The 25,828-nt window shown below is 40.0% G+C and overlaps 2 protein-coding genes across 4 annotated transcripts in view; both read right to left on the bottom strand.

Moving 5' to 3' along the window:
• SLC1A1 (solute carrier family 1 member 1) overlaps positions 1-16,651 on the bottom strand; it is a 51,549-nt gene extending 34,898 nt beyond the window's left edge. For 2 of the 3 annotated variants that reach the window (XM_066339981.1, XM_066339980.1), the window contains exon 1: positions 2,930-3,134. In XM_066339981.1, the coding sequence (XP_066196078.1) occupies positions 2,930-3,083 (154 nt within the window). In that variant the 5' untranslated portion in view covers positions 3,084-3,134. Of the gene's footprint in view, positions 1-2,929; positions 3,135-16,560 lie in introns of those variants that run through there. The other variant, XM_066339979.1, reaches the window with a different exon arrangement.
• The window catches only part of RCL1 (RNA terminal phosphate cyclase like 1), a 197,443-nt gene that overhangs the window by 157,410 nt on the left and 14,205 nt on the right, over positions 1-25,828 (bottom strand). The window lies entirely within an intron of this gene.

A 25,828-nucleotide genomic window follows, 5' to 3' on the forward strand; every position in this document is an offset into this window, starting at 1 on the left:
AGAATAATGCAGAGCACCAGTAAGTACTGGAGGCTGACTGGCTGCAACAGCTCAGCAGTGAAGGATCTGAGAGTCCTGGCAGACAAGAAGACTGTGAGACAATAAGATCTCACAGCAAAGGTGGCCAATAGATTCCTGGGAAACACTGTGACAAGCACTGTTAGCATGTGGGGGGACTGATCTCTCTAAACACAACACCTGTGAGGCCACACCTGGAGTACTGGGTCTATTTCTGGGTTCCTCAGCACAAGAAAGGTATAGGCTTACTGGACTTAGTCCAGCAAAGGGCCACAACTATGATGAGGCTTTTGGAGCATCAGTCACATTAGGACAGGTGGGAGAGCAGGGACTGTTCAGTCTGGAGCCCAGAATGACCTTAGTCATGTGTATAAATTGCTGATGGGTGGGAATGAGTACAGAGTCAGACTCTTAGCAGTGGTGCCCAGAAACAAGACATGAGACAATAGTCAAAAATTTAAAAACTCATGAGATTTAATCTGAACATGGAGAAGCTGCTTCAGCTGACCCTGCGTGTTGATTTGAGACAGCCTGGGTTTCTTGGTAGGAGGGGAGGGCCACAGAAGTAGCTTCTGTGAGAAGCTGCTAGAAGCTTCCACCATGTCCAACAGACCCAATCTCTTGATGGCTCTGAACATGGACATGCTGCTGGCCTGATTAGAGAGGTTGCTAATGCCTGTGTGATGACATATTTAAGAAGAAAAATCGAAACAGTGCAAGAACAGGTTTTTTTTTTCTGGGGTGGTGATGAGCCATAGCTGCTGCCATCTCGATGGGGCCTGCCATGAGCCTTGCCTGCCTGGCTGCCCCTAGCTAGCTGCAACCTGGGCAGAAGGTCAGGGCCAGCAGTGATTTTCCCTTCCTAGTGCTCTGCATGAAGAGAGACATTAAATAGCACCAGCGCCGTGATGGTCACCCCTGGCTGTGCAATGGTGCTGGGGTCACCTTGCCAGCAATGGAAACATAGGGAGCAATTCCCCAACACAGAACCTAGATGAGATCAACTTCTTGGTACTGCAGGATGTTGCAAAAATCTTTGAACTGGTAGAACTTGTTGACAATGGTACCTAGAAGCAGCAGTTTTTTCTTCTAGTCAGAGAAGAAGAGGAAGTGATGACCTGTGAGAGAAAACAGCATGGCAACACCAAGGTCAGGGGAAAAGAAAGGGGAGAAGGAGGTGCTCCAAGCATCAGACCAGTGAGGAGGACTGTGGTGAAACAAACTGTCCCCAGGTAATGCATGAAGTCCATGGCAGATGCAGAGATCCACTTGCAGGCCATGGGAAAAGGGCTCATGCCAGAGCAGGTGGATGCTGGAGGGAGTTGTGATCCATGGAAAACCTGAAAAAAGATAGAGGGTCCCTGCTTCCAAACAAGAGCAGCCTATCCTTAGAGGGCTGCACCCTGTGAACGAGTGACCCATTGCATAGCAGTTTTGGAAAGACTGTTTGTGGGAGGGACCCCACAGCAAGGCAGAGAAAAGATTTCTCTCCCTGAGTAAACAGAAGATTTTGAGTGATGAACTGACCAAAACCCCCATGCCCCGTCTTCCTGTGCTGTCAGGAAGGAGAGAGGGGCTGGCAGGGGAAAAGGTGTTCCAAAAGCTTATTTTACTTCTCATTATACTCCTCTGACTGTTAATAAATTTATCTTATACCTTTAAATTTGAACCTAGTTTTTCTCCCAGTCATTATCTCAACATTACAGATATGTGCAAAAGGCCTTGGCAGCTTCCTTTAAGAACTTTCCTTCACAGACTCATTTTGAGGTGTGCTGCTGTGAAACTAGTGATATTTTTGAAATTGAAAATTTCAAATTGAAAATTTGTATTTATTATCTTATTCTTGAATGCACTTTCATAACATGATTGAAATTTCCCCGTTCATTTTCTGATCATAACACGCTCTCCTTTTCTTTAGTCAAATGTCTGATGCATTTTCATTAACATCTAACCAATCAACAAACACCTGGACATGAATATGCTGTAAAAACAGAGGTTTTGTGGAGATAAAAAGGGACAGTATAGTGACCAGTGTGTCTTGATTCACTGCAAGAGGCTGAAAGAAAATGCTCACAGTCCTAGCACCCTCAGCAAGGACTTGAATAAAGAGAAGTTTCCTTGGCTTTCCCTTTTTTGAAAAAGTTATTTCTAAGGAAAGGCCATTTCTCGTTCAGTTCTGTCTCTTTGCTTTGGGCTTTCTCCACCAAATCTTTCCAAAGATTTCCCTGTGGGTGAACTGTTAGCAAATTCTAGTATTCAGCGCAGAGTTCCAACCAACAGTTTGCTTGCTTTTCTCAGAAGATGGAAGCTTTGCCTTTCCTTCCATTACCCCTTCCTGGCTACATAGTCTCCCAAGCACTTGCTTCGTTCAAAGGAGTCTTCAGTTTTGAGGAAGTACAAGTGGACTCATAGGAGGATTCAGTGAATGCTAGAGCTCATGCAAGGTACCTCATGGAAGTTTGCTGAGGCCAAGAAGTACAGGTCAGGAATGTCCTCTTTGTGTGACAGTAGACTATGAGATCAGGTGTCCCTTGCCTGTGAAATGGCATCATGAGACATCTTATAGCAGTTAACTCTATAACTCAGTGTGGGCTTGCAGTTTGCAACTGTTTAACCTGCTGCTGAAAATATGGAGGGAAAGATACAAAAATCTGTACATTTGCAAATTAGCTCACAGCTCTATATATGACATTATATATATTATTAGCTCACAGCTCTATATAATGACATAGATAATAGTGCTAATCCTTCCAAATCCTTTCTCATTCTCAAAATATAAAGAAATAATTTAATCTAAAGGTAGGAAATCTGTATCTCAGGTTAGAGTTCCATCAAGTTTCTTCTTTCCTTTAGAAAGAAATTCAACCCACAGTGATAATCCCATAAGCTAACAGTATATTTTCAGTCATACCTGTGATCATACTTGATATGATTAATGGCAGAATGATAAGTTTGAGCATTCTCATCAGCAGTTCCCCGGGAAATGCAAAGTAGAACTTATCCAAGTTAGACAGTTTGCCATATTCCCGTACCAGCATGCCAATTCCAATACCTAAAAGGGACATAAAAAGTGTTACACAAATTAGACGTAATTTATAGAGACATGTGAGACAAAAAGAAAAAAAGAGCAGAAGACAAAAAGACCAAGCAATAAACATATTTTCACAGCTATGATAGAACTTCAAAAGCAAATCAGAGCTACTTCCTTTTCTGAAAATAAGCAAAGTAATAACACATAATTTTGGAGTTGCACGATCTCTTTTTGGTATGTATTTGGAAAAATCTGATTATCAGTCCAGTCCAGTACTGACTTTTTACCCCCCTTCACTAGTTCTAGAAGACCCACAGCTGACATTATAAAAATCAATAGACTATATACACACTACCAAACACTAAAGAGAGATGGTGACATAAATACTTCAGATTATTTCTATTGGAGAAAATAAGCCTACCCAGCAGCAACACTTTTAGTAATTGCTGCTCCACATAATTAGGAAAGAGCATGACTGTAATCACTAAATTAATTTAATAACTTTCAGGAAACAGATCAACAAAAATACCCTCTGCTCATTTCACACTCATTTCACAACACAAGCAGCATACAAATACCCAACTATAAACTCAATCAGTGATTGCACCATGCTGCAAGGCACCTTTATATATCCTCTTATTTTTGGATTACATTATTAGATAGTTCTCACTTCTGAGACAAATCAAGGATAAGAGTTTTACCAAAAGAAAAAAAATCATAGGCCAAAAGACAAAATTCTTCAGTTTGAGAGGCAATACCTTTATTTTCCATTCCAACATGATTTTCAAATTAAAATGACTGTAATAGAAAATGTGTTCATCAGTGTCTAAAAAGCACTAGAACTGTTGTTTCACGTAAGAGCTTTGTAATGCTTCAGTCCTAAATGAACTGAACATTAAGAGATCTAGTTTCTAACAAGATCCAATGAAAGAACAAGTCAGAACCCTCCATCACCAAATCAAGTTAAATGAAAATTAAGGCAGGTTAAAAACCAAGTCTTTCCTGTTAATAGAGATGGAAAATGAACCAGGTAACCTTCCAAAAAAATGAGCTGCTCTAGTCAACTATTAAGATTTCTGATCAAGGTGTAATCTCTGCCAGTGAATACAGACAGTTTAAATTACTTGGAGCAATCTTGAATCTTAACAGCCTTGAAGGTATTTGCAATATTATGCAAATGGCCTTGATTAATGAATGATAAGACACAAGGATCTCTATTGCTAATCTAGGGATTGAATTAGATGGGTTAAAAATATTTACTCTGCACTTTTAGATAAGCCCAAGCAAGATAAAATTCCATTTGTGAAATGGTTACATGAATTGAAGTTAGTTGCTAAGGCTTTGATCCTGAAAGCACTAGAGTAAACAGCTGAACCTAACCATACAGGTAATCTCCATGTCTTCAGATGATTCATGCAACTTAAGAGCAGAGCATGACTTAACTGCATGTTTATGGCAAGTTGTGTAATGCCACTTTACTTTCAGCAGGTATGACCAGGACATGTTCTAACCATCTGCCTTTCATGGTGACTATCATATTTTACCAGATAGAATTCTGATCACTGTATATTCAGCAGAATTGCTAGGAGGTAGAAAGATTCACCCTTGTTTTTATTCTTGAGGTATCTGTTTCTTCCTTCTTTAGATTTCACTATAAAAAGTTCCACACGGTTGCAAAATTATAGCAGGGTTTACCTAAGATTTTCCCTCTATATATTTATACCTGTTCTCTTTGATTTTTTTTTTTTTAAGGATATTATTTATCTAATGACAATAGTTGAGAAGAGAGTCCCAAAAATCACTCGAAATAACATTATTGCTCTTAAATCTTTATTTGTGTAATTTCTTTACCAGACAGAGCACTTACATTCGTATTAACTTGTGTAGTATGCCAAACTACAGTAAAATGCACCTACACCTTTTAACTGCTGTTAGCATCTAGCATATGCTGTTTGAATATATCATGGGAATACAAGAATTTTTATTTTGTAACAGTAACAAGAGAATATTAGAAATTTAGCAGAATAAACTTGCTTTGGTACTGGAAATGGACATATATAAGAACTTTTGATCCTCAACTCAATAACCAAGTTCAACCTGGAAATTTCTTCTGGGAATTATAATATACAAAAACAGGTGTGGTCCAGCACAAACATATTTCCCATGGTACCCACTGCTTTTAACATCCCATTGATTTCAGCAGCCCTAAGCAGAGACAAAGTTTTATAAAAATCTCAATTTCTCTAGATGAATGGTACTGACAACTCCGTTATTTCTGAAATTAAAATGGACAATTACTTTTAACTACCTTAAAAATCAGCATAGTCTGCAAAGCCGCTTCTATACATTAGGATTCCTCTTTCTACTTTTTTTTTTTTTTTTTTTTTTTTTTTTTTTTTATGGAATAATTTTCTTCTACTTTTAAAAAGCAAAACATGAAAACTTCACTTTTCCTACTTGTCCTCTACATCTTTCCTGTTTAAACCACTCCACCTTTCTTCTCATCCATGATAAATTTGTTTTATTTCTTTTCCATCTTTTCTCTTTGCTTTTCTTTCTTGTCCACATAGCCAAGTTAGGTTATGATTAGGTTATGGTTAGGTTATGATTTTTAGCACAAGAGCAATCCCTTACTTACAGCTGAATGATACATACTGCTTAGCCTCCAGATTTCTGCAATATTGGACGGATGTGTAGAATGAAGGTGGAATAAACTGCACAATCCTGTATCTTGAATTTAATCTTTTAAGGAAAATACATTCTTGTAACTGTGCATAGTACAGCACATGCTGTATAGTATAATGTCTACATTTCCTCTCACCAAGACAGCAAATGAAAGGTGCAGTCTGGGCCCCTGGGATTGAGATGCACAATGAAGGCCACAGGACAATTCTCCTTTCTGAATGCCTGTGAAACAGCACAGGCCCTAACTCCTTGTTACTATTCTCCCAGGTAGCACATAAGGCCTTTTATAAGCTTAGTAACAGACAGAAAATCCTTCAAAGAAAGCTGTGAATACAGATGAAAGTGAGGATGAGAAGAACAAGAGAAGAAAAACACAGCAGAAGGAAATCACTGAATATAAGCACACCAAATGAAACCCATTGGCACTCATATTTCAGGGAATCCCAGCTTAAAAAGCTAGAGGGAATCTATGTTTCCTCTCTATAGGATGAGCCATTTTTTCATGTTACACAGAAAAAGGGGAGCAGAAAGTGCTGCAAGGGGTTAGCTATCACCTTCAACTGGCTCCACTGTATGTAGCACTAGATCCATCACATCTACCAAGCCTGAGGCTTTACAGGACCTAGGAGATGATGGCTGTGGGTATTATGGTGGCAGAATCAGTCTGGCCTGTGTATGTATGTTCAGTGAGTCCACCACAGAAATTAAGCAAAAGTGTCTTGGGATGCTATTATGTCAAGGCTTTTGTCTATCTGCAAAATTACTCCTGTGACATCTGCGTATCCAGTGAATGGTAATTCATTGCTATCTGATCTTCATCTGGAGTTTGCTATTGTATTTTTGATATTTGCTATTCTATTTTTGGATATTGGTATTCTTTCTGAAATGTTGTCTAACGAAAAAGGTAAATTCTTCGTATAGAAACAATTTTAGGGCTACTATATTTTTCTTCAAGTAACTTGCTGCAGTTCATGACACAGATTTGAAAATGAGTAAAAAACCTCCACACACTCTGTTAAAAAAATTCCCATAAACTCCAAACTCAGTTATACTAGCATATCTGGTGTATGTCACAGATTGTCCTACAGCTACTGGAAACTTGTAAAAATGTGCTAGCCATTTAGCAGCCTCCTAAGCAACCCATTGTGGAGACCATTTACACTTCTTCAAGAAGTGATAGCTAAACCTTGAGGGGTTTTTTGTATAATTATGTGAGGTCAACAAAACACATTTTGAATTTGAAAACTCAGAAACCCTGAGTATCTGAATCTGTTCAGGACATGCAATATGACATTACTGTACTTATTTGCTTTACATCATACCATTGTGGGTTAGTTGCTCTTCAGAACCTGATTACATCCCTGGTAAGAAGATGGGATGATAGTATGCCACTTTGCTTTCTTTACCTTCACAGGTAGAACAACTCAAAATTTAGAAACAGATAACCGAAGGCCACTCATAGACATGCCTGCTTTTATTTCTCACTGAAAGAGAATACAAAACAGAAAAGAATGTTATCTAACATGTAGGACTCCCTCATGTTATTTACATTCATGGATGAAAACATTGGTTTGGGATGCACCATTTTAATGGCAGGGAGTTCCCCATTAGTGTGGATGACACTGAAGAATCAGCATATCACCTTCAACTCCCACTGACTTTTATTATGTGAATGATCCTTAGGAATGAGCCATAAAGACAATGAGAAAAGGAATCCTGCATATATTTTTGTATAACTAATAATCTATGTTGTAAAATGATCTGTTCTGTAGTACATGTAGTGCTCTGAAAAAAATTATTATTCTTGTTCTTTTAAATTTTCATAATATGGAAACTCCTTTCCACTGAAGCAGAGTTAGTGAGCCTGGCTGATGCTGATAAGCAGTGTGGGAATTACAGGAATTTTGCTTTGACGCAGCACTGAAAAAAGAAAAAAAAAAGTTGCATTCTTCAAACTAGTACTTCACTGTACTGTAGCAATGTCTATTGTGCTACTGAGAAAGTGAGTAAGCTGGTCATAATTTCACATTATATACTGCATACATGTGACAGACTAATTCTGTAATTTTGGTGGGTCTTAACTGGATTAACCTGACAGCAAATCATGGAACTGAAAAGGCTAGCAAACAAAGTTCACTGACTTGATTTCAAACACAAGACAAAATATTCAGTATAAATATGTCAAATTGCAGCACAGGCAGGAAGGATTTTTGCAGCATGATACATTCACAATCCCTCAGTAGTATTTTATAAATACATTTTGTCTGATCTCTCCATAGAATTTTTGTTATCACGGGCTGTCTCTTAGTGCAAAGAAATACAGTGCCAACTACAGAACACTAAAAGAGTGTGGAAGAATATATTACTAATGCTTATAAATGTATTATTTCAGCTTTTTTTGCATTATTTTTAATACTTTCTAATGTTACACATTTTACTGTTTTACACTCTACTTGACAATGTACCTTCCAATAAACGTAATGATGTTGATTGAAAAAAGAAGATTCTTAGAAAACTGCAAGCAATCACTAAGGTATAGAGTTTCAGGGGTATAATTACATGGTAACTAATATTAATTCTCTGGTTGCTTGTGTTAGCCAAACTACTAACTTGCTTGCAAAGATATGTGGAGAAAAGTTTTCTCAGAAATCTTCCAGAAGAAAGTTCCCATACCACTTCTTGGTTTACTCGGGAATATTTATTAGTAGCAATGTATAAGAGAATATGTGCTTGTTCTCTGCCATGGTGAGAGCCTCTGATGCTCTCTGATTATGCTGTTGAAGGTGCAGTGATTGTAAATTCCTTCACACAAAATAACACATTGTCATCTGATCTCAGTGTGAGGGAAGTTCAGGTAGACAGTTGACTCCCTGTGATGGACTTTCAGGAATGAAGGCAAGGTGAAGTCCTCGCCAGAGGGGAAACATCAGTTTCTTCAGTGTGGGTTTACTCCCTTTACTCACAGTAGGTTTGAAGGTTACTGCAAACAGCAAACCCACATAACTCCTGCTATTTTCGTGCTGTGGGAGCCTGGAACAGGGCTAATAACATGGGGCAGCCTGCAGCAGTCACCACTAACACAAGGCAGCCTCTCTGCTATGCAGCCCTGCGCAAGGCACACCTAACCCTCAGTCAAACTAAGGGCAGTTCATTCACTCAGCCAGGAAATGGTGGCTATTTTCCTGCGACTTTGTGACCACAGTTCTGCTGAATGTGAACCAGTACTCCCTCCAAAACATGCAGAGGGGTAACCAGTTTGATTATTTAACAATGTCTCCTACTGGACTCTGGCTTTCCTCTCCTTTATCCAAACAGACAATAGGTAATTCCACCTATACATGTCTTCAAATATTTTCAATGTGCAGATGCAACTTCTTTCAGAGAAAGTCAAGAAAAATATATACAGCTGAAGGAAGAAGAAAAACCTTACGATTGTTCTTCATCTAGCTAGAACTCTTGTACAGAATCTACCACTCTAAAAATAAACTAAGTTGTACCAGAGATAAATATCTTTTCTTTCCATTTTTCAGCCAACTTGTTGACTTACTGTGTTTACAACCTTAACATAACAAATTTATTTACTTAATAAACAAGGTTATGTCATAATTTAAACAACCTGGGGAAAATTACAATTCTTTCCCAGCAGCTATGCAACTTACATTCCTTCGTGAATTTGGATGTGTCCTGGTGAAAGCACCTGTTTCATTTGGAAATACTGTATAAAACTCATTAAGGTTCAGAAAAAACGAATTCGGTGTTGAACACACACAAAGGAGAACTATAGAGTAATTAAAAGAATGAAGAGCATATCTTTTGAAAGGATATGAAAAAGCTAGGTTTGTCCTCCAGGGAAGAGTGAGGTAGAAATATAGAAAATGGTGGGATACTAGTGATGGAGCAATATTTTAATTATTGGATGCATAGTGAAACTGAATACATTATAGTGAAAATTGTAAGGCTTTTAACCATCAGACTGAAAAATATAGGTTCCTAGGAGGATATACAGCATCAAATAGCCTATCCAGCTTTAAGATGGAGCATGATATGTAACAGAATTTTATCTAGGATGGTGCAACCCGAAGCAGCAGAGGCTAGATATGATAACTCAGGGGGTATCCTTCTAGCTCATATTCCTGTGTTTTACAGTAAAATTTAAAGGTAAGCTGACAACAGTAATTTGTCTTATTTCTTTTGCAGACCTTCCTTATGACCTCTTTTAAATATCACTTCTAAAATATCACTTCTCCTTCATCTCATTGTTCTGTGATGTGTGAGCCTTTGTTAATTATGCAGTCATCCAGATACGTATAGGTCTTACTGCCTCTATAGTGTCTCCAAATGAACTACATTTTATAAAGCAGTGCTTTTGTTCAGATGCCTTTCTCAGTTGTTTCAGAAATTCATGTCCTCCAGTTGTAGCTTCTAATGTTTTGCTTATATGGCCTAACACACTACAGCATCACTGCCCCATTACAATGCCACACACAAACCCTAAGAATTTCACACTCTTCCTTGTAAAAGCCCACTGATCTTCTGTTCTCTTTCCACAATGTTTGCTTGCTATCCCAAAGCTGTATAAGCATATTTGTACATGGATAGGCCAAGAGATATATTAGCTCAGTAGAGCACATCTTTATTTAAGACCCCTAAAACACACAAGAAACTTAATGGTTGGCAGTGGTATAAGAAAGGTGAAAAGCTAGTAACTAGAAATCTCTCCCAGATTCTGACTCTTGTTATTGCTTCTTTGATGAGAGAAAAGGACAGTAAACAGGACATTCTGTCCTAGCTCAGCTCCCCTTGCTGGAAGAGCAATGGAATGATTGTGACTGAGATAAGGAGCTGGAAAGGCAATGTAATGGACACTAAAGATAGAAGATAGTTACATGCAGAAACATTGTTATTCTGAAACTACTGAAGACAAAGCATTGAGAAATCAGATATGACCCAGAAAATTAGCACAGATTAAGCAACGCCAGGTTGTTTGCCATTCCAAAAGCATGAAAGGACTATGAAATTTAAAACGCTAACTCCAACACAGCCCTGATCTTCAGATGTGATACAGATGTCATACAGATGTGTTCTCATTGCACAAGGTAATGTTATGGGACTGTAAGTACAAATGCCTTGCACAAATCCTATGAGACATTTGTGGGAAAAAAGATTTCTGAACAGTGCAACTGTTGTTTGTAAGCAGTCTCAACCTGGACATTATCTTTTTTGATACAGTATAGAAGAAGAAAGTGTCTTTATGCTTTGTTTCTAAAATTAAGAAAAAAAAAAAATTGAAAAAAATTTGCAATTACATTGCCATATCTTCCCTTAAATAACATTGTGAAATTCAACAGAGTAAATATTTTGCTGATACTAGTATTGGTGTTCTTGCTTCAAATGTAAAAATTATACTGGTAGACTTTGGTAGTTTGGGGACTTTGCAGAGTGTAAATTGACATTATGCTCACCCTTTCCAAAGATTTAAAAAATTCAGCTCTAGTGATAGTTTCACTTCACTCACATGAAGTGCAAGCCAGAGACTGTGGCAAAACAAATAATAAAACGAGGAAACTTTATATGCCAGAAGAAGAAATAAAATATGGGTTTTCTTTGCTTCAAAATGGTTCAAGACCAAGAGGCATCATGCTTAACTTTCAAATACCTTTGAATTCTTTAATTGGCTGACTTCCTGGCTTAGAGCATTTTTGATTCTCAGTGGTATGTGAAACTCTCAGACGAAATTATTTGCCATTCTGCATCTTACTTTCCATTGTTAAAATTAAATTCAGACATTTTCTCAGAATCTGCTGTTTCATACATTTCTGAAGGGATCCCATCCTATGTCAAACTGTTGGCAAGTGTTACAGAGAAACACAGATATAAGAATTATCCCTGTCTAGAGAGGCATAAAAAGTCACAAGTATTATGTATGCTGTTCTGAGGAACAGCAAGAAGATAACAATCTTCTTTTCCATTTCTATGCTACCACAGTTGATTCAAGATATCTGGTCTTCATTTTTTATGGATTTCTAATTAAAGAAATGCTATGCTTCAGAATTCAAGAACAGAATTGAATGCTTGGCTTGCAACTATACTTGTCAAAAACAAAGCAATAATCCTTTTCTTTTAATATATTCCCGTGAACTTCTTTCTTGCTGGTTTTGCTAGTGTATTTCAAGAGACGATAAATCTGCTTCATTGTTTGGAACCTTACCACTGTATTTTGCAAGCAAGAAATGGTACCGAGGACTGCCTAAAGTAAGCTAATGGGACACTTTTTGATAAAGGTACGAGGAAGGAGAAATGGAAAATGGTGAAACCTTACTTCACATCAAGAATGGGCTTTTGCTATTTAAACTGCATTTGCCAGAGACAGAAGCAACTTACTGTCAGAAAGACTTTATAGGTCTTTGAGGTTTAGAGGCTGAAGTCTATATTTGCAAAAGGAACTCAGGAATATGGTGAGCTCCCTGGATTCAGGTGGCCTTCTTCATAGGGAAAGGCCATCAACAGAGTGATAAGTTACTGATCGTTCTGTTGTTGTCTTCACCTTATGAAACACTCATTCTTGTAAGAATGCACTGGTGGGCATCCAGTAATGCGGAACTACTGCTATTAAAACCAGCTGTTAAGTCCCCTCCTGTACGATAACAGAGGGAGGAGCCATAGCCTTTCAATTAGCATGTGTGAATAACACCTTACTTGTCTAGAAACAAAGAAATATTCTTATAATTACTTATAATATTACTGCTTAATATTACAATATAAAATAATAACTTCCATTAACATTATAGAGAATAAAGACATATAAACTGCTAGGGGGATATTAAAAAAAAACAAACCAGAACATTCAGTGACTACTGGACTTGCCAAATCCTGGCTAATCATTATAGTCACAACACTCAAAGTGTCTATCAGTGCTGGTGTTACAACAGGAACTATCCATACTTTAATCTCACTCTGAAATCCAGGGAGAAAAGGAGGTCTGATGGCAGCCTGAATTTTTCAACAAAGTAATGCACAAGCAAAGCGTCTAATCCTGCGGAGACTGAATAAATTCACTTCAGAGGTGGAAAAGTCAGGTATTTAGGCATGCTCCAGGCTCAATACCTGAAGCCCGCCCTCTGTGTTACTCCATTCCTGCCTTACAACACCGCTTGCTGCAGGCCGAGTTTTTCCGCGTTCTCCCGGTCCCGGCTCTCCCTGAGCCACCTCGGACAGCTCCCGCGGCCCCTGAGCCGCCCAGCCCGGCTCCCGGGACGGCACTAAGGTTCCTTTCTCGTGGTGTCCGAGATGAACAGCCTAAGGACCTTGTACATATGTGAAGAGGAGAACGATGGAGTAAGGTGATGGTAGAGCACAAAAGCGTTTATCGCTGCCTCACACTGAGACTGCACTGGCACACCCCGACGAACAAAGGGATGAAGAAAGGACACCTGCCATTCAATCTCCCTTGCCAGTAGCTTCCTCCCTCTTTATCAATCTCAGTATTGCATTTCTCACACTTCTGCACGAATACCTGAACAATTTCGGTATCCCACACATGTGCTGTTGAGAAAAGCCCAATCCCAAGTCACAGACAGGCTCAGAGATATACGAAGTTCTGAGCCTGCTGAGGAAGAGACAGACACTCCATTCAGCGATTAAAAAAAAAAAAAAAAGCTGATAGATTTCGAAATTACCAGTATAAAAAAATTTCAACTTCTTTGTGTATAGTTTCTGATAATGTAAAACGATCTTGGCTCTAGTATAGCATGCTACTTACTGCAACTCAGTGCCTTGTACTATATATATATGCAAATCACCTACACTTTAATTTCCACAGTAAGAAAAAAAGCTGTTCTGCTGAAGAATTGCACAGTAATACAGGCTATCAGGCTATGACAGACAGACTAATGAGCAAGTATTTGCACATAATGAGCTTTTTGCTTTCATGACTGCTTTGTCTGCACTGCAGAAGTGACTTTTTGGAGATAAAGTGATGACAAAAAATAAATAGTCTATGAGAAACCTCTGAAGTGTGACTTTAACTCTCCATATGCAATTGCCCTTTGGACACCTGTTTCAGGGTGAGTAATTTTCAGGGATACTTCTGGTTTCTTTTGCTTGATTGTATAATCTGGAAAGAATGTAACTTTCTATATAAACGGCTGAAGAAGCACTTGAAGCCAGTTCACTTTTAAACTGCTTTTGTTAGCTCAGTTGCTCTGGGCTCAGTAAGGCCAGCAGAACAAAAAGATGCAAGATATACCCCCTTTTGCAGGTATTTGTGTAAGGCTGCTGCTCTCCTGGTTCACATCAGCTCTCCACATCAGCTTGGTGGCCTAAAGTTGACTCTCTTCTAAGACAAGAAAAATAACCACTTAAGCCTCAAATTTTGTTTTCTTTGAATATACATTCAGGTGTTTTCACCCAAAAGACAGAGCACTCCAGATATTTTGTGCACAGATTTTAACACACACTGCTATAAAAGAAATTGTGGTATTTTTGAAAATGGAAAGGACAAGCAAAATGTTGAATGCTTAAGACATAGCATAAAATAATTACTCTTGAAGGAAGAAGTGTCTGGACTGAAAGGTTTCTGCCTGTTTCTGTCTCTTTTCAGAGATGCACACAAATAATCAGGAAAACTTTTCAGCTTAGTAGTGGTACTAGCAAAGATAAGCACATTTCAGTTGGATGCTGAACATGGCTCTGATAATGATGAGCAAAAATCACGATTCCATATGATAGTGTAGGGATATCAGGTACTCTGCAAGACAGCTGAACAGCTTTCACAAGCATATTTTCACAGCTTGATGCATTTATTGCTTGCATACATTTCTGAAAAGCCTGTTTTCTTCTATCAAAATGATGTGCCACTCTTTTGCTCATAAATGCTAAATTGTTCTCCCAAACTAACTAGATTTACAAACCTCAGACCAGTTTCCCAGGGTACATTAAAAAAGAATGAACATGTAAATTTAATTATGAAGGGTTGTGGACTCTAGGTATATTGCAAACTTTCCTCAGGCTGTAGTAAAATAGTAATCTATCATTAAACTCCATCTTTACAAGCATTTCACTGTCCTTCTTACTTCACCTTTGAGAAACACTGGAAATACTGCAGATACACAGTGCCTTGCAAAAGGTAATTTGGTCCAAGGCTCACAGAATTAATGTGAAGACTCTCTTTGACAGTACTGTAGAACTCCCCTGAGTTAGGGACTCTTAATTACAGTGTAGCAGGCAGAGAAGTGGAAGGACACAGCAGGTGTTGGGAGCCTGTCCTCTCACTGGCAATTCCTATTGGGTATTAGGGGAACTGGGGTAAATTGAACGCACATTTCCAGCATTGTCATATTTTGTGGCTCTCAGACAAATTTAATTGCAGAATGTTGCACATGCAGAATCACATCATACTCTTCAATTCTAACTACAGTCACTGAAGATAATGAGAGGGGAATATTTCTTAACCACTTTTTAAATTGGAAGTAAGTATGACAACTCATGGAAGAGTACTTGATAGGAGAATGCGAAAAAGCAGTGGTACACACGCAAACACATAATCACACTACTCCAGTTGTACAGTCAGATTTTCAAAGCAAGGCGCCTAGCACTTGGTATGAAAACTCACAAAAATCTTTCCCTTTTGAACGGGGTGAGAAAAACCCAGAGATCCTTCAAATACTGAATGCACTGAGGAAAACACACACGTATATGTAAGCACAGCTCTGATCACAGTTTATAAATAACTGGGTAGAATTCCAAAATAATAACTCTCTTCTGAACAAATCTGCATCAAAATAGGCATGGTCCAGCCAAAGTTCAAATGAGCAGAAAAGTCATCTGACAGAGACCCAAACAGCAGGTTAAAGAAGCATTTATAAAACCACTTCTCCACAAGAGAGACAACGTGAACAAGGCTCTCCAAATAACAACCAGGAGAAAATTAAATAAGGTGTACAAATGGGGCCAAAACTATGCCCTACGGAAAAGCCGTAGTAGCTTGCATCTTCTTTCCCCTCTTTGCCCCCTTATCCTTAGTAAGATGGCGTTCAACTCTTTTCCCCTTCAGAAACTTGTTGACGTACAGGGGAGAAATCCTGCTATCTTTACAATCATGGCCCTGAGAACCTCTCTGAAAGCCGGGTGGCACAGCCAGACGTTTCACCCCCGAAAACCGCCCCGAGAGCTGGGCGGTATTGCCAAACTCTTCCAGCCGCACCGCTCGCTTGGGCCATCGGAAGCTCCACAAAGCCACCTCCACCGCTCGCCGGCCCGGCAGCCTCCTCCGGCGGGGCCGCCACCGGCACACCGGCAGCAGGCAGGGGCCGCGTCCTCCTCACCAGCTGCAGAGGCCGCCCGGGGCGCGGCGCGCCGTGGGGACCCGCAGTACGGAGGGCTCGCAGCCTCTGGCGCCCGTGCGCCCTCTCCACACGGCGGTCTCACCCCGCCGATCACCGACCTTTGCCACACGGGCCGGCGGAACGCGCACAGCGGCCGGCCCGGCCGGGAGGGCCCCCGGACCCGCTGCCGACCCGCCCGCCCGGGGTTGAGAGCGCCGCGGCCCCCCGCGCCCAGCCCCGCTCTCGCCCGGCCGCCGCGGCACCGCGACACTGCGGGACTGCTCTCCGCGGCCGCGGCGACGCCGGGGAAGAGCGGCCGCCCTCGCCCTCGCCCGCCTTTCAGGTGTGTCGTTAGCACGGCCCCGCGCCGCCCAGCCCGGCCCTGCGGCCGCGCAGCGCCCCTCGCCCCGTCGCACCACCCTTGCGCCCGGCAAGGCCGTGCCGAGCCGGTAAGGCCGGGCGGGGGGCGGCGGCGCCGCGCTCCCTGCCTGTCCCCGCGCTCACCCGCCAGTACGGCAGCCACCGTGCTCAGCAGCAGCCAGTTCTTCCTCACGACGCTCGGGCACAACAATCCCTTCTTGATCGCCTTCGCCATGGCGGGGATCGGGGGGCTGGGGTGGTGCGCGCCGCGCGGAGCAGAGCCGATGCGGGGCCGTGCGGAGCCGCCTGCCTGCGCTCCGCGGGGCTGCGCGCTTACCGCGGGGAGGCGGGGACGTTGCGCTTCACCTGGCAACCGGAGAGCCCGCCCTGCCCGCACCTCGCTCGGCCGGCCCACCTTTCCCCCAGCGCACCCAGCTCCTGCCGAGAGTACTGGAGGCAGCAGGTACACGAATGTCTTCTAAGATTTCCCCCCGGGATCTTGTCCTGGTAGGCTTAAGTACCAAAATAGCGAAGAAGGGTTTTATCTTGTGCAACTCACTGGCAATGGTCTCCTTCTCCCTCCCCACCGTAAGCTTGATTAAATATATATATAATATTTGAACCCAATTCCCTGTGGGGCTGTGGTTTTCAATATGTCTATAAACGTGTTGATTTTAGTTGTCAAACCCGTAGCTCAATGGTAGTTGCAGAAAAAAAGCAAGTCCAACCAAAATCTGTCTTGCTGAATGACACGAAGGAGAGAAGTGAATTAAAGTTTATTTTATTTAATTGCACTTGGTGCCATCCATTTCAAAACACATACTAGTGAGGTTTACCTGATTTCTGTCTATAACAACTGGGTAACTAAGGCCTGAACGAGACCAGAAAAAATTGCAATTGAAACCTTGTCACTTTTGCACTTCACATGAATCAGGCTGGTTCCGTGTGACTGCTGGGAGAAAGAGACAAGTATGTCTCTTGCTGAGTCAGGTAAGAGCACTGAAATCCACCTGGATGAGAAGAGCTCTGATCAAGCTCCAGTGTTAAAACCTCGACCTAGCTACATAAAGTCATATAGAGGCGCCTAAAATTGTCCATATTTTTCAGATGTGTAGAACAACTGCAGTAATTTGTTTGCATCTGTCATCAGGAGAATTTAATTTAGAAAAATAAGAGGAAGCCTAGCGGTGGAAAGGAAGCAGATGAGTAATTATCATATTAGTTCAATTAAGTCATAAAATGTTTCAGACCACTTAAAAGCAAGGCTGGCATACTACCACATTACAAGCTACAGCAAAGCAAAACAAAAATAATTAATGCAAAGAAATGGTAAGGAACACCATGACTATGCCTAGACTTTGCTATGGAAATGTCACAAAGTGTGAGTGCCACTGAAGAGATACACAGAGAAAAAGGCACACTGGGTTTCAAGGTGGGCAAGACCAGGCATACCTTGTGCAGAAGAGTTCTGACTTTGGATCTCATTGCCACAGGGTGTAATTTTTATTTTTTTATTTCCTCTCATATATACTTGGAATCTCAGATGTTGCTTTCAGTAAGTCAAATGCCTCATCTGCCCTAGGAGGTGGTGAATTAGTGCCTCTCTAGACAGTAGGAACAAAATGATTTGCAAGGCATCCTTAGAATTTAGGCCCTCTTTTAATTTTCTCCCTACTCACTTTCTCATCTACCCCTTCTTATAACTTACTCTGCTTCTCTTTTGAGCTGTTTTGGTGAATTAGGGGAAATTATTCCAATTCAGTTCCTGAAGATTAGCTAAAATAAGATTAGAATTTACTTATTTCTCCACTGAGTTTGTGTATTTCTCTCAATACTAAAGTATTAAGTGTCCTTTTTTCACATTAAGGATTTCATAGAGTTATAATTATTGGGGAATTAATTCCTTCTATATAAAGCATACACTGTATCAAATGCCTCTGCCTCCTTGAAATAAAAAGTGTGATGCAGCTGTAAGTCATTTCCAGGAATTGGAGAACCATATCTGCAAAATAAAAGAAGGAGTCTCCTGAAGGAAATGGGCCTTCTCCTGAGATGGGATTGCCAACGGCCCAGTGATCATCACCTGATTGGGATCTGATCTACATCAAAACAGTGGGCGTGTGTATGCCAAGTTCCCATAAATCTAATCAGGAGCCCCAACACTGCCCAGAAAACCATTCACCAGACCAGCAGAGGGAAAGAAAAGAAATAAGAATTTGAAACACTCACAGAGTGGACAATGGGATGAGGCAACTTTTGCCTTGAGCAAGAAAAACTGTATAAAAGTGGACCATGCAAGGGCAGAATTTGTGAACCAGGGAGGATACAGCACCCTGCCGGTTCTAGGGTTCACCCTGCACTGATCCTGGAATCCATGCTGTCCAATTGATTTTGGCTTTTTCCATAAGATTCTATTCCGCAATATTTTATCAATCAATTGGCATTTTTTTATGAAATTGGACTAGTTATTTATAACAACAATACATTCTTGGTAGATCTAGAATTACCTGCAGCATTCTTAGGTCAAAAAAATGCCCCTCTGAAGGTGTAAAACAATGTGATTGTAGCTGATATATTTCTTCTTGGAGCTTACAATACCTTAAAAGAGCTGCACAACCTTAGGAAAAACATAATACAGTTATGTTTTAAAACTTGTGAAGGCTACAGACAGGTCTTAGTTTTGTGTTCTGCAACAGCAAGACAATATATATTGAATAATATTGAAGAGCTCTATATACCTTTTGTCTCCTCTTACAGTACAATGTTCTGTTCTTTCTTGCTAGTGCATTTTCCCTAAAAATATTTAAGGGAAAAGCCTGCCAAAGTTCAAGGCTTTTTTTCCTTGATAATTTGTCTTTTTAATTTCATTCAGAAGTAATTCCATGGCCTTGATTTAAAAAAAGAAATAGTTGGTAACTAACACGATATAACATATAACACAATATCCAGAAAAAATTAGAGAAGAATTCCAAAAAAAATTTTAAAAATTAAGCTGATGAAATAGGGATGTTTTAAACATCCTGCTGAGCAAGCTGGATTTTTCCTATTATAGAATGATGGACATTGGCTTTGATCCTGGATGTGGAGTGAAGCTGGCAGTTTCTGTAAAGGGAGCTATAAATTAAAAACCCAACATCACAAAAAAAGTATCCAAATAAAATGGAAAAGAAATGTAGCCCAAGCCCATAGATCACTCTTGAAATGTTGAAATTATTCTAGAAACTAATTCATCTATATAAAAAGACTAAAAGACACAATGCTTTGCAAGGCTACCTGCATGTACACCTAGTAAGCGCAGCTATTGAGCAAACATAAATATAAATTCTATTTAAAACATTTTTATCTTTGTCTGATTTTGAGACATCTTAGAATCATTATTAAATGAATAGAATGCATTTGTGAAAAAATGTCAATACACTTAGTCTGTAAAGATGATAATAATACATTCTTAGCTATATTGATCACAGTTACAAAGTTGTCGGAGTAGATCATGCTGAAGATCATGTGCATGAAAAAATGCTTAAATTTTTTTGCATTTAGGTTTTCTTATGTTAATGAAACCTACAGAGGAATCAGTCTTGTAAATATGAACACTGTCATGGGAAACAATGACATACATTGACCATGCTTGGGTTGTTGTTCCTGAAAGCTAAAATAATTTAGATTACTTTGCTGTATAATTAGGAGTGTATATAAATGCATAAATGCATAAATAACCCTTCTATTGACAAATTATTACCACATGGTGACCTGATACTTACACAGCCATGTCTCAACAATAGCTTCCAATCTGTAGAACTGTCTTAACTACATTTTAAGTGGATTACTTAAGACCAGGCTAGGAATATTTTCAAAAATTTGAGGCGTGAGTGTTTCAGTGCTGGGAATTGCAGAACAGTCCTACTAGAGCATGTACAGTACAGTGCAGTGCAGAGTGTAGCCAGTGGAAGCTTGCCCTTTCATACATCTTAAAAAAGATCTTTACTGATTCTAGTTAAGAGACGAAAAAAAAATCACTTCAGTTTTACTTATTTAGGCTTTCAACTTTTTCTGCTTAGGTTAACTTATCTATATAATTTGTGTAAATTTTGGTGACAGTTGATTTGTTCTATAGAAAACTAATTAAGTGCCGTTATCTCATTGTTTTTGGTGAGCATAGAAAAGAAATTGCATCAACAGGCAAGTAATGAAATTTTTAGAAACATATTTTTTAAAATGCTTTGATAAAACAAAACTATTTTTAAAATATTTTTAAATGTGTGCTAATAATCTACATAAAATATAGATAGAACAATTGAGGGTTTTAATTTTTTTTATTTGAGGCCAGCCCACCAGATAGGAACTTTGCATTAGTTTTTTTAATAACAAAAAGCCATGGGTACATACAAAATTTGAAAACACAAAGTGATCAGTTCCTGTCTAATATCTCTTTTCTTAATAAGAAAATAATCCAATAAAAGTTGTAGCATTTCTAGGTTCAGTGAAGTACTAAAGCATGTGGAAGAAAACACACGAGGCTGTGTCTTACGTCTGTAAATACTTTAGTTACCAAGCACCCAAAATTGTGAAAATTTTCCTTATAGCCTGGAACGTGTGCCTCCTGACATCTGACCTCAAAGTTTAACTTCCATATATGCTACATAATACAGCATATGTGATAAGAAAAAAATAGATGATAAGAAAAAAATATATGGTAAGTGTGGTTGGATAGGGACAGGCGCTCGGAAGATATCGGTTGTAACGGGAAGAGCAGAGAACACTCCAACCCCCCCAAAGATAAGCTATCACCACAAGAATGTAAGCTCTTACTAATGTGCCAGTACTTTTCCAATCTCCCTTCTAACCCAGGAAATGTAGCAAGACCCCTCTGACGTAGTAAAGAACCCCAGAGTATTTAAACTGCATGTTTGAGATAATAAACGCTTGTAACCGTCCACCATACTGGCGTAAGCGTGTTACTAAGCCCAGCGACACCAGCAGCATGTGTACGCCGTGCTGTCACTCCTAAAAGGCCAAGCCGCCGCCGTTGCAGAAAAGAAACAGCAACAGATAAGAAAAAAATTCCTCCACTGAGCTTTACTTGACAGATGCACTGATTGTCCTCAAGGGCAGAGCTGATATGGTGCTGGTTTTACATCTGAGGCCATACTTGTTTAATAGCAGTAATGTTTTTCTTTCAGAAATGCTATTTAATCCAGTGTAGATTTAAACTACCAGAATCTTTGTTGGTATATTTAATTATTCCAACCTTCTCTTATAATTTTAAAGTCATGTATATTTCTGCTTCAGTAGCTGATTCTGAATGCACAGAGGGATCCATCTTAACTACTGAAAACTTCCAGAGTATTACCAGTAGGTGCTTTATCTTCTGTCCTCACAGGTTTTTCAACTCTTACCAAAGACACCCTAAACCTTATCAAATTAGTCATTCTTCATGCTTTCTTCAACTGAACTTTTTTAGAATTGTTAAACTGTGCATTAAAACATATTAATGGTAGATGAGAAAGTCTGGATTTGGTCTAATATTAACAAAGATAGGACATTGATGGGTTTTATTTGTTTGGCTTTTAGTTTTTTGTTTGCTTCTTTTGGGAAGGTGTCCCCGGGTTGGGCTTTTGTCAGTTGGGGGTTTGTTTTGGTTTTTTTCCCTTAATTTAATCAGACTCTGTGCCAGATCAATAGGATTTTCATCTTTGTTGGAGTCAATGGGACCACAGCTGGGAGGAAGACAACAGTTGTAGATGGGATTTTTGTTTGCTACCTTATAGCTAATAATGAATTTTTTTTTTCCTACAAAAACACAGTTTTGTTCCATCTCAACTAAATGTTATTTTATCAGCCATTTTTCACTGTTGGTATCAAAACTCATCTATGTCAAACTAACATAAAAGAATAATTATGAAAACATGATAATGATTTCACCTGTTATGTTTTTAAAACCTTAGATGTGGAGCCCTACATTCTAGATCAATTCTGGGTTTTTTTTCTAAATTGTGTTTCTGGCCCCAGTAAAACTACTATGTATATTGTCACTTATTTTAATGAAATTTGGAAGATGTTGTGTCCATGTCATACTTGGAGGAATTTCTATCAGTGAGAAAGTGTTTGATTATTTTTTCATATTTCAAGTAGTGTAAATGTTTCACACTATGCAGAGATTTTACACTGTAAGAAGGTGGGCAAGCAGAGTGGGAAGGTGGCATTAAATGTGTTTCATGGATCGAGATTTAACTGGTAGTTATGTACCATTCACAGAAGGCTGAAGGAAAGACAAGCTCTGAAAATCATCACAGGCAGATACGTTTTACAAAATCCAAAATTTCTCATTTGTCTACTAAGTATGATGAAGTATTTGTGAAGTGTTCATGAACCAGTAGCTGTGTCAATCCATGTGCATACTGTGGTAATGATTTTAAAAATGGTTCTTCCTTTTCTTAATGATTCAGCCACTTAGGAGTCCATCAAAACAGCTAGAACAACATGCGTGCAAACAGTTTTCCTTCCTAATTACACAAAATGGATAAGTATGAACAACAAGGACAAGTATGAAGAATACATATTTCTCACAGCACCCTTCTTTAGCCTTGTGTGTGAAGGAGTTCTGGTAGTAATAAAAAAGTTAATTAAAATTTCATTAAGACTAAAAATCTCTGAGTTTCTGCAAAGCATTTAAAAATGTCTGTCAAAGAGTATCAGCATGGCAAGGATGAGGTTTGTGTTAAAGGATGATGTCTTTATGGGCAAAATTGTATTCAGTAACCAACTTTTAAATCTTTGTAGAGAAGATAAGTACATCTACTATCTGGAGTGGAGGCTTACCATTTCAGTTCTTGTTTCTGCAATAGCTTGCCACCTGTTGACTCAGAAATGAGCACTGCTTAAGGCAAATGACTAAAAGGAATTTGAACTAGACCTGATATATATTTCCAAAATTTTTGAGCTGTGGATCAGGCATTATTGTTTTCAGATGTGACTTGATATTAGGTGCTGCACAGGAAGGAAAGTATTTAATATTGCCCTATGGCACACCAATATCTACAAGGCAATTTCACCTCAGAAGAGAAGTTACTTCACAGCTGCACCAGCATCTGACCTCTAGGACTATGTGAAAAGGCTGGATCCTTACAGTAGTGGCAATCATGTCTTAACATCTTTAAAAATTAAGAGGTAAAACTATGTTGAACAAATACCATTTTATTAGCATAATAATGTTATAAGCGAAATAGCCGAATTGTTTTATATGAAGAAATTTAGTAAAGTCAATTTGGTTACAAAGAAATAAAAAGTCCACCACCAAAATAACAATAAAAACAAAAGAGAGATGCCGAGCCCGGGAGTCGGCACGGTGAACAAGGTCGGACCAGCGGTCTATCTGGCAAACCGTCCTCCCCTGGTTCACGAGAAATTGCCGCTGGAGCCTGGATTTTTATACAGTTTTTGTGCCCTCAGGCTAGACCCAGCGATGTAAATCTCCTCAACCGTCCGGTATGGTGTTATCTATTCTTATCGGCTGGCTTGCATTGAATAGTTCTTCCTGGGCTTACTGGAAGCCCTGTTGTTTTTCCCTCCCACTCCGGTGATGTTGTCCAGGTGGCACCAGTAGTCTGGTCAGGGAGTGATGACCGCTCTTTGTCTTGCTCCAAAGAGATGTTACTTCGCCCTGTGCCTTCAAGTGCAAATGAAGTCTCTCCCTGAGTTTAGGTTTTGCAATCTGAGTTTTACAAAGCGGGGGGGGGGGGGGGGGGGGTGGGGGGGTGGGGGTGGGGGGGGGGTGGTGGTGGGGATGGGGGGGTGCTTAGTGTATTTACAATATTTAACTTTCAGCACTTTATATAAAATATTATTACAAGCATGAATTAATTCTTAGCGTCCCTCATAACAATAATAATTTGTTTCCCAAATGAAGATGATGATATTTCCTTGCCATATTGGAGTAACATCATTTAAACTTCATATCACTGTCTTCGTTTAGAAAACAGTTGTCTGCTAGGGAGGGCAGGGCCTCCCTTGGAATAGAGACTTCAAACCTGCTCCCTCCAAATTATTATAATTTAGGAAATTGAAGGGCTCTCAGGCAGAGATATGGGGATAGGAATAACAGTTTTTTACTACCACGTATAACAAGGCAAACAAACAACAACAGCTGCAGCATTAACAACAGAACAGAGGCAGGCACCTCGGGGAGCTTTGTTTCACAAGGCCCGGGGCAGTCTGATCTCGGTGCCCCGGCAGGACTCTGAGAGCACCAGGCCGGAACGGCGGAAAATCCCGGGATTGCTGGATGAGATGTGTCAGAAGCTCCATCGGTGGCAGCTGGAACAGCAGGATGTCCCAGCAGGGCAGGGCAGTGCGGGGCCACAGCGCAGCAAAAGCCCTCAGAGCAGCCCCAGAGAAGCGGCGGCGGCGGGACAGGGCCGGCCCCGCTGCAGCAGGGCGGGAGGGGAGCTCAGAGTGCCGGGGCACACGAGCCGGCGATGGCAGATTCCCCAGGACCGCACCTGGTGGTGACAGTGACCTCCTCCCGCGGCAAGCAGCAGCCTGGCCGACCTCTCTCCAGTGCCCAGAGCAAGAGAGAGAAGCTGCCTCCAGCCCTGCCCTTTACCTGCCCCAAAACTCGAGGTATGTCCCCATCTGAGAGAAACTCCTCAGAGACCCAAAGGAGTGTAGCCAGGTGCTACAACTCGTCTCCTTTGGCTCCTTTGTTCTGCTTAAGTACCTAGAAGTTCCCAGTAGTTAGTTTCCTAGCAACTTATAGGAAAAAATTCTCTAAGTAAAAAAGAAACAAATCTAACCCACAACAACTACACAAAGTGTGTATATATCAATACAAGGTGATAGTGAACAAAGCAAAAGTATAGGATAATATTCTACTGCTGCTCCAGCAACTCTCCAGGATGCCTCATTATGTGATATATCATATAAGTAGCCACACTAATACATACGTAATTATAAAATTGTTGATTCTAGCAGACAGTTGCTCTTTACCAGTCTTCACAAATGACATATATGAAATTGAAGGGCACTGTTCATCCACACACCATTTGGAGATTTATTTTAATGAAGATGTAATGAAGCAGAATCTTCTTGATAGAAGATAATGATAGCAAATGACAAAATTATTTTGGAACTCAAATCTCTTGGTAGCACATTGAAATGGATGAGTGAGTGAACACTAATTTAGAAGATATTCAACAAGTTTGAGGTAATATGTTGACTTCGCCAAAGGTCTGAAGAGTGAAGTTGAGAAAGGCATTCAGAATTATTGGCTATGCAACTCCAAAATGAATTGTAGGCGTAGATCTGACCTCCTGGGACATTTCAAGAGCTTGAAAATGCTCGGTGCCCTTGGCGTCCTTTCTAGGCACAACAATCACTGTATTCCAAATTTGTTCTGAGGAGTTTTATCACAAGA

Source organism: Sylvia atricapilla, chromosome Z (genome assembly GCF_009819655.1).
Source record: "Sylvia atricapilla isolate bSylAtr1 chromosome Z, bSylAtr1.pri, whole genome shotgun sequence".
Lineage (NCBI taxonomy): Eukaryota > Metazoa > Chordata > Aves > Passeriformes > Sylviidae > Sylvia > Sylvia atricapilla.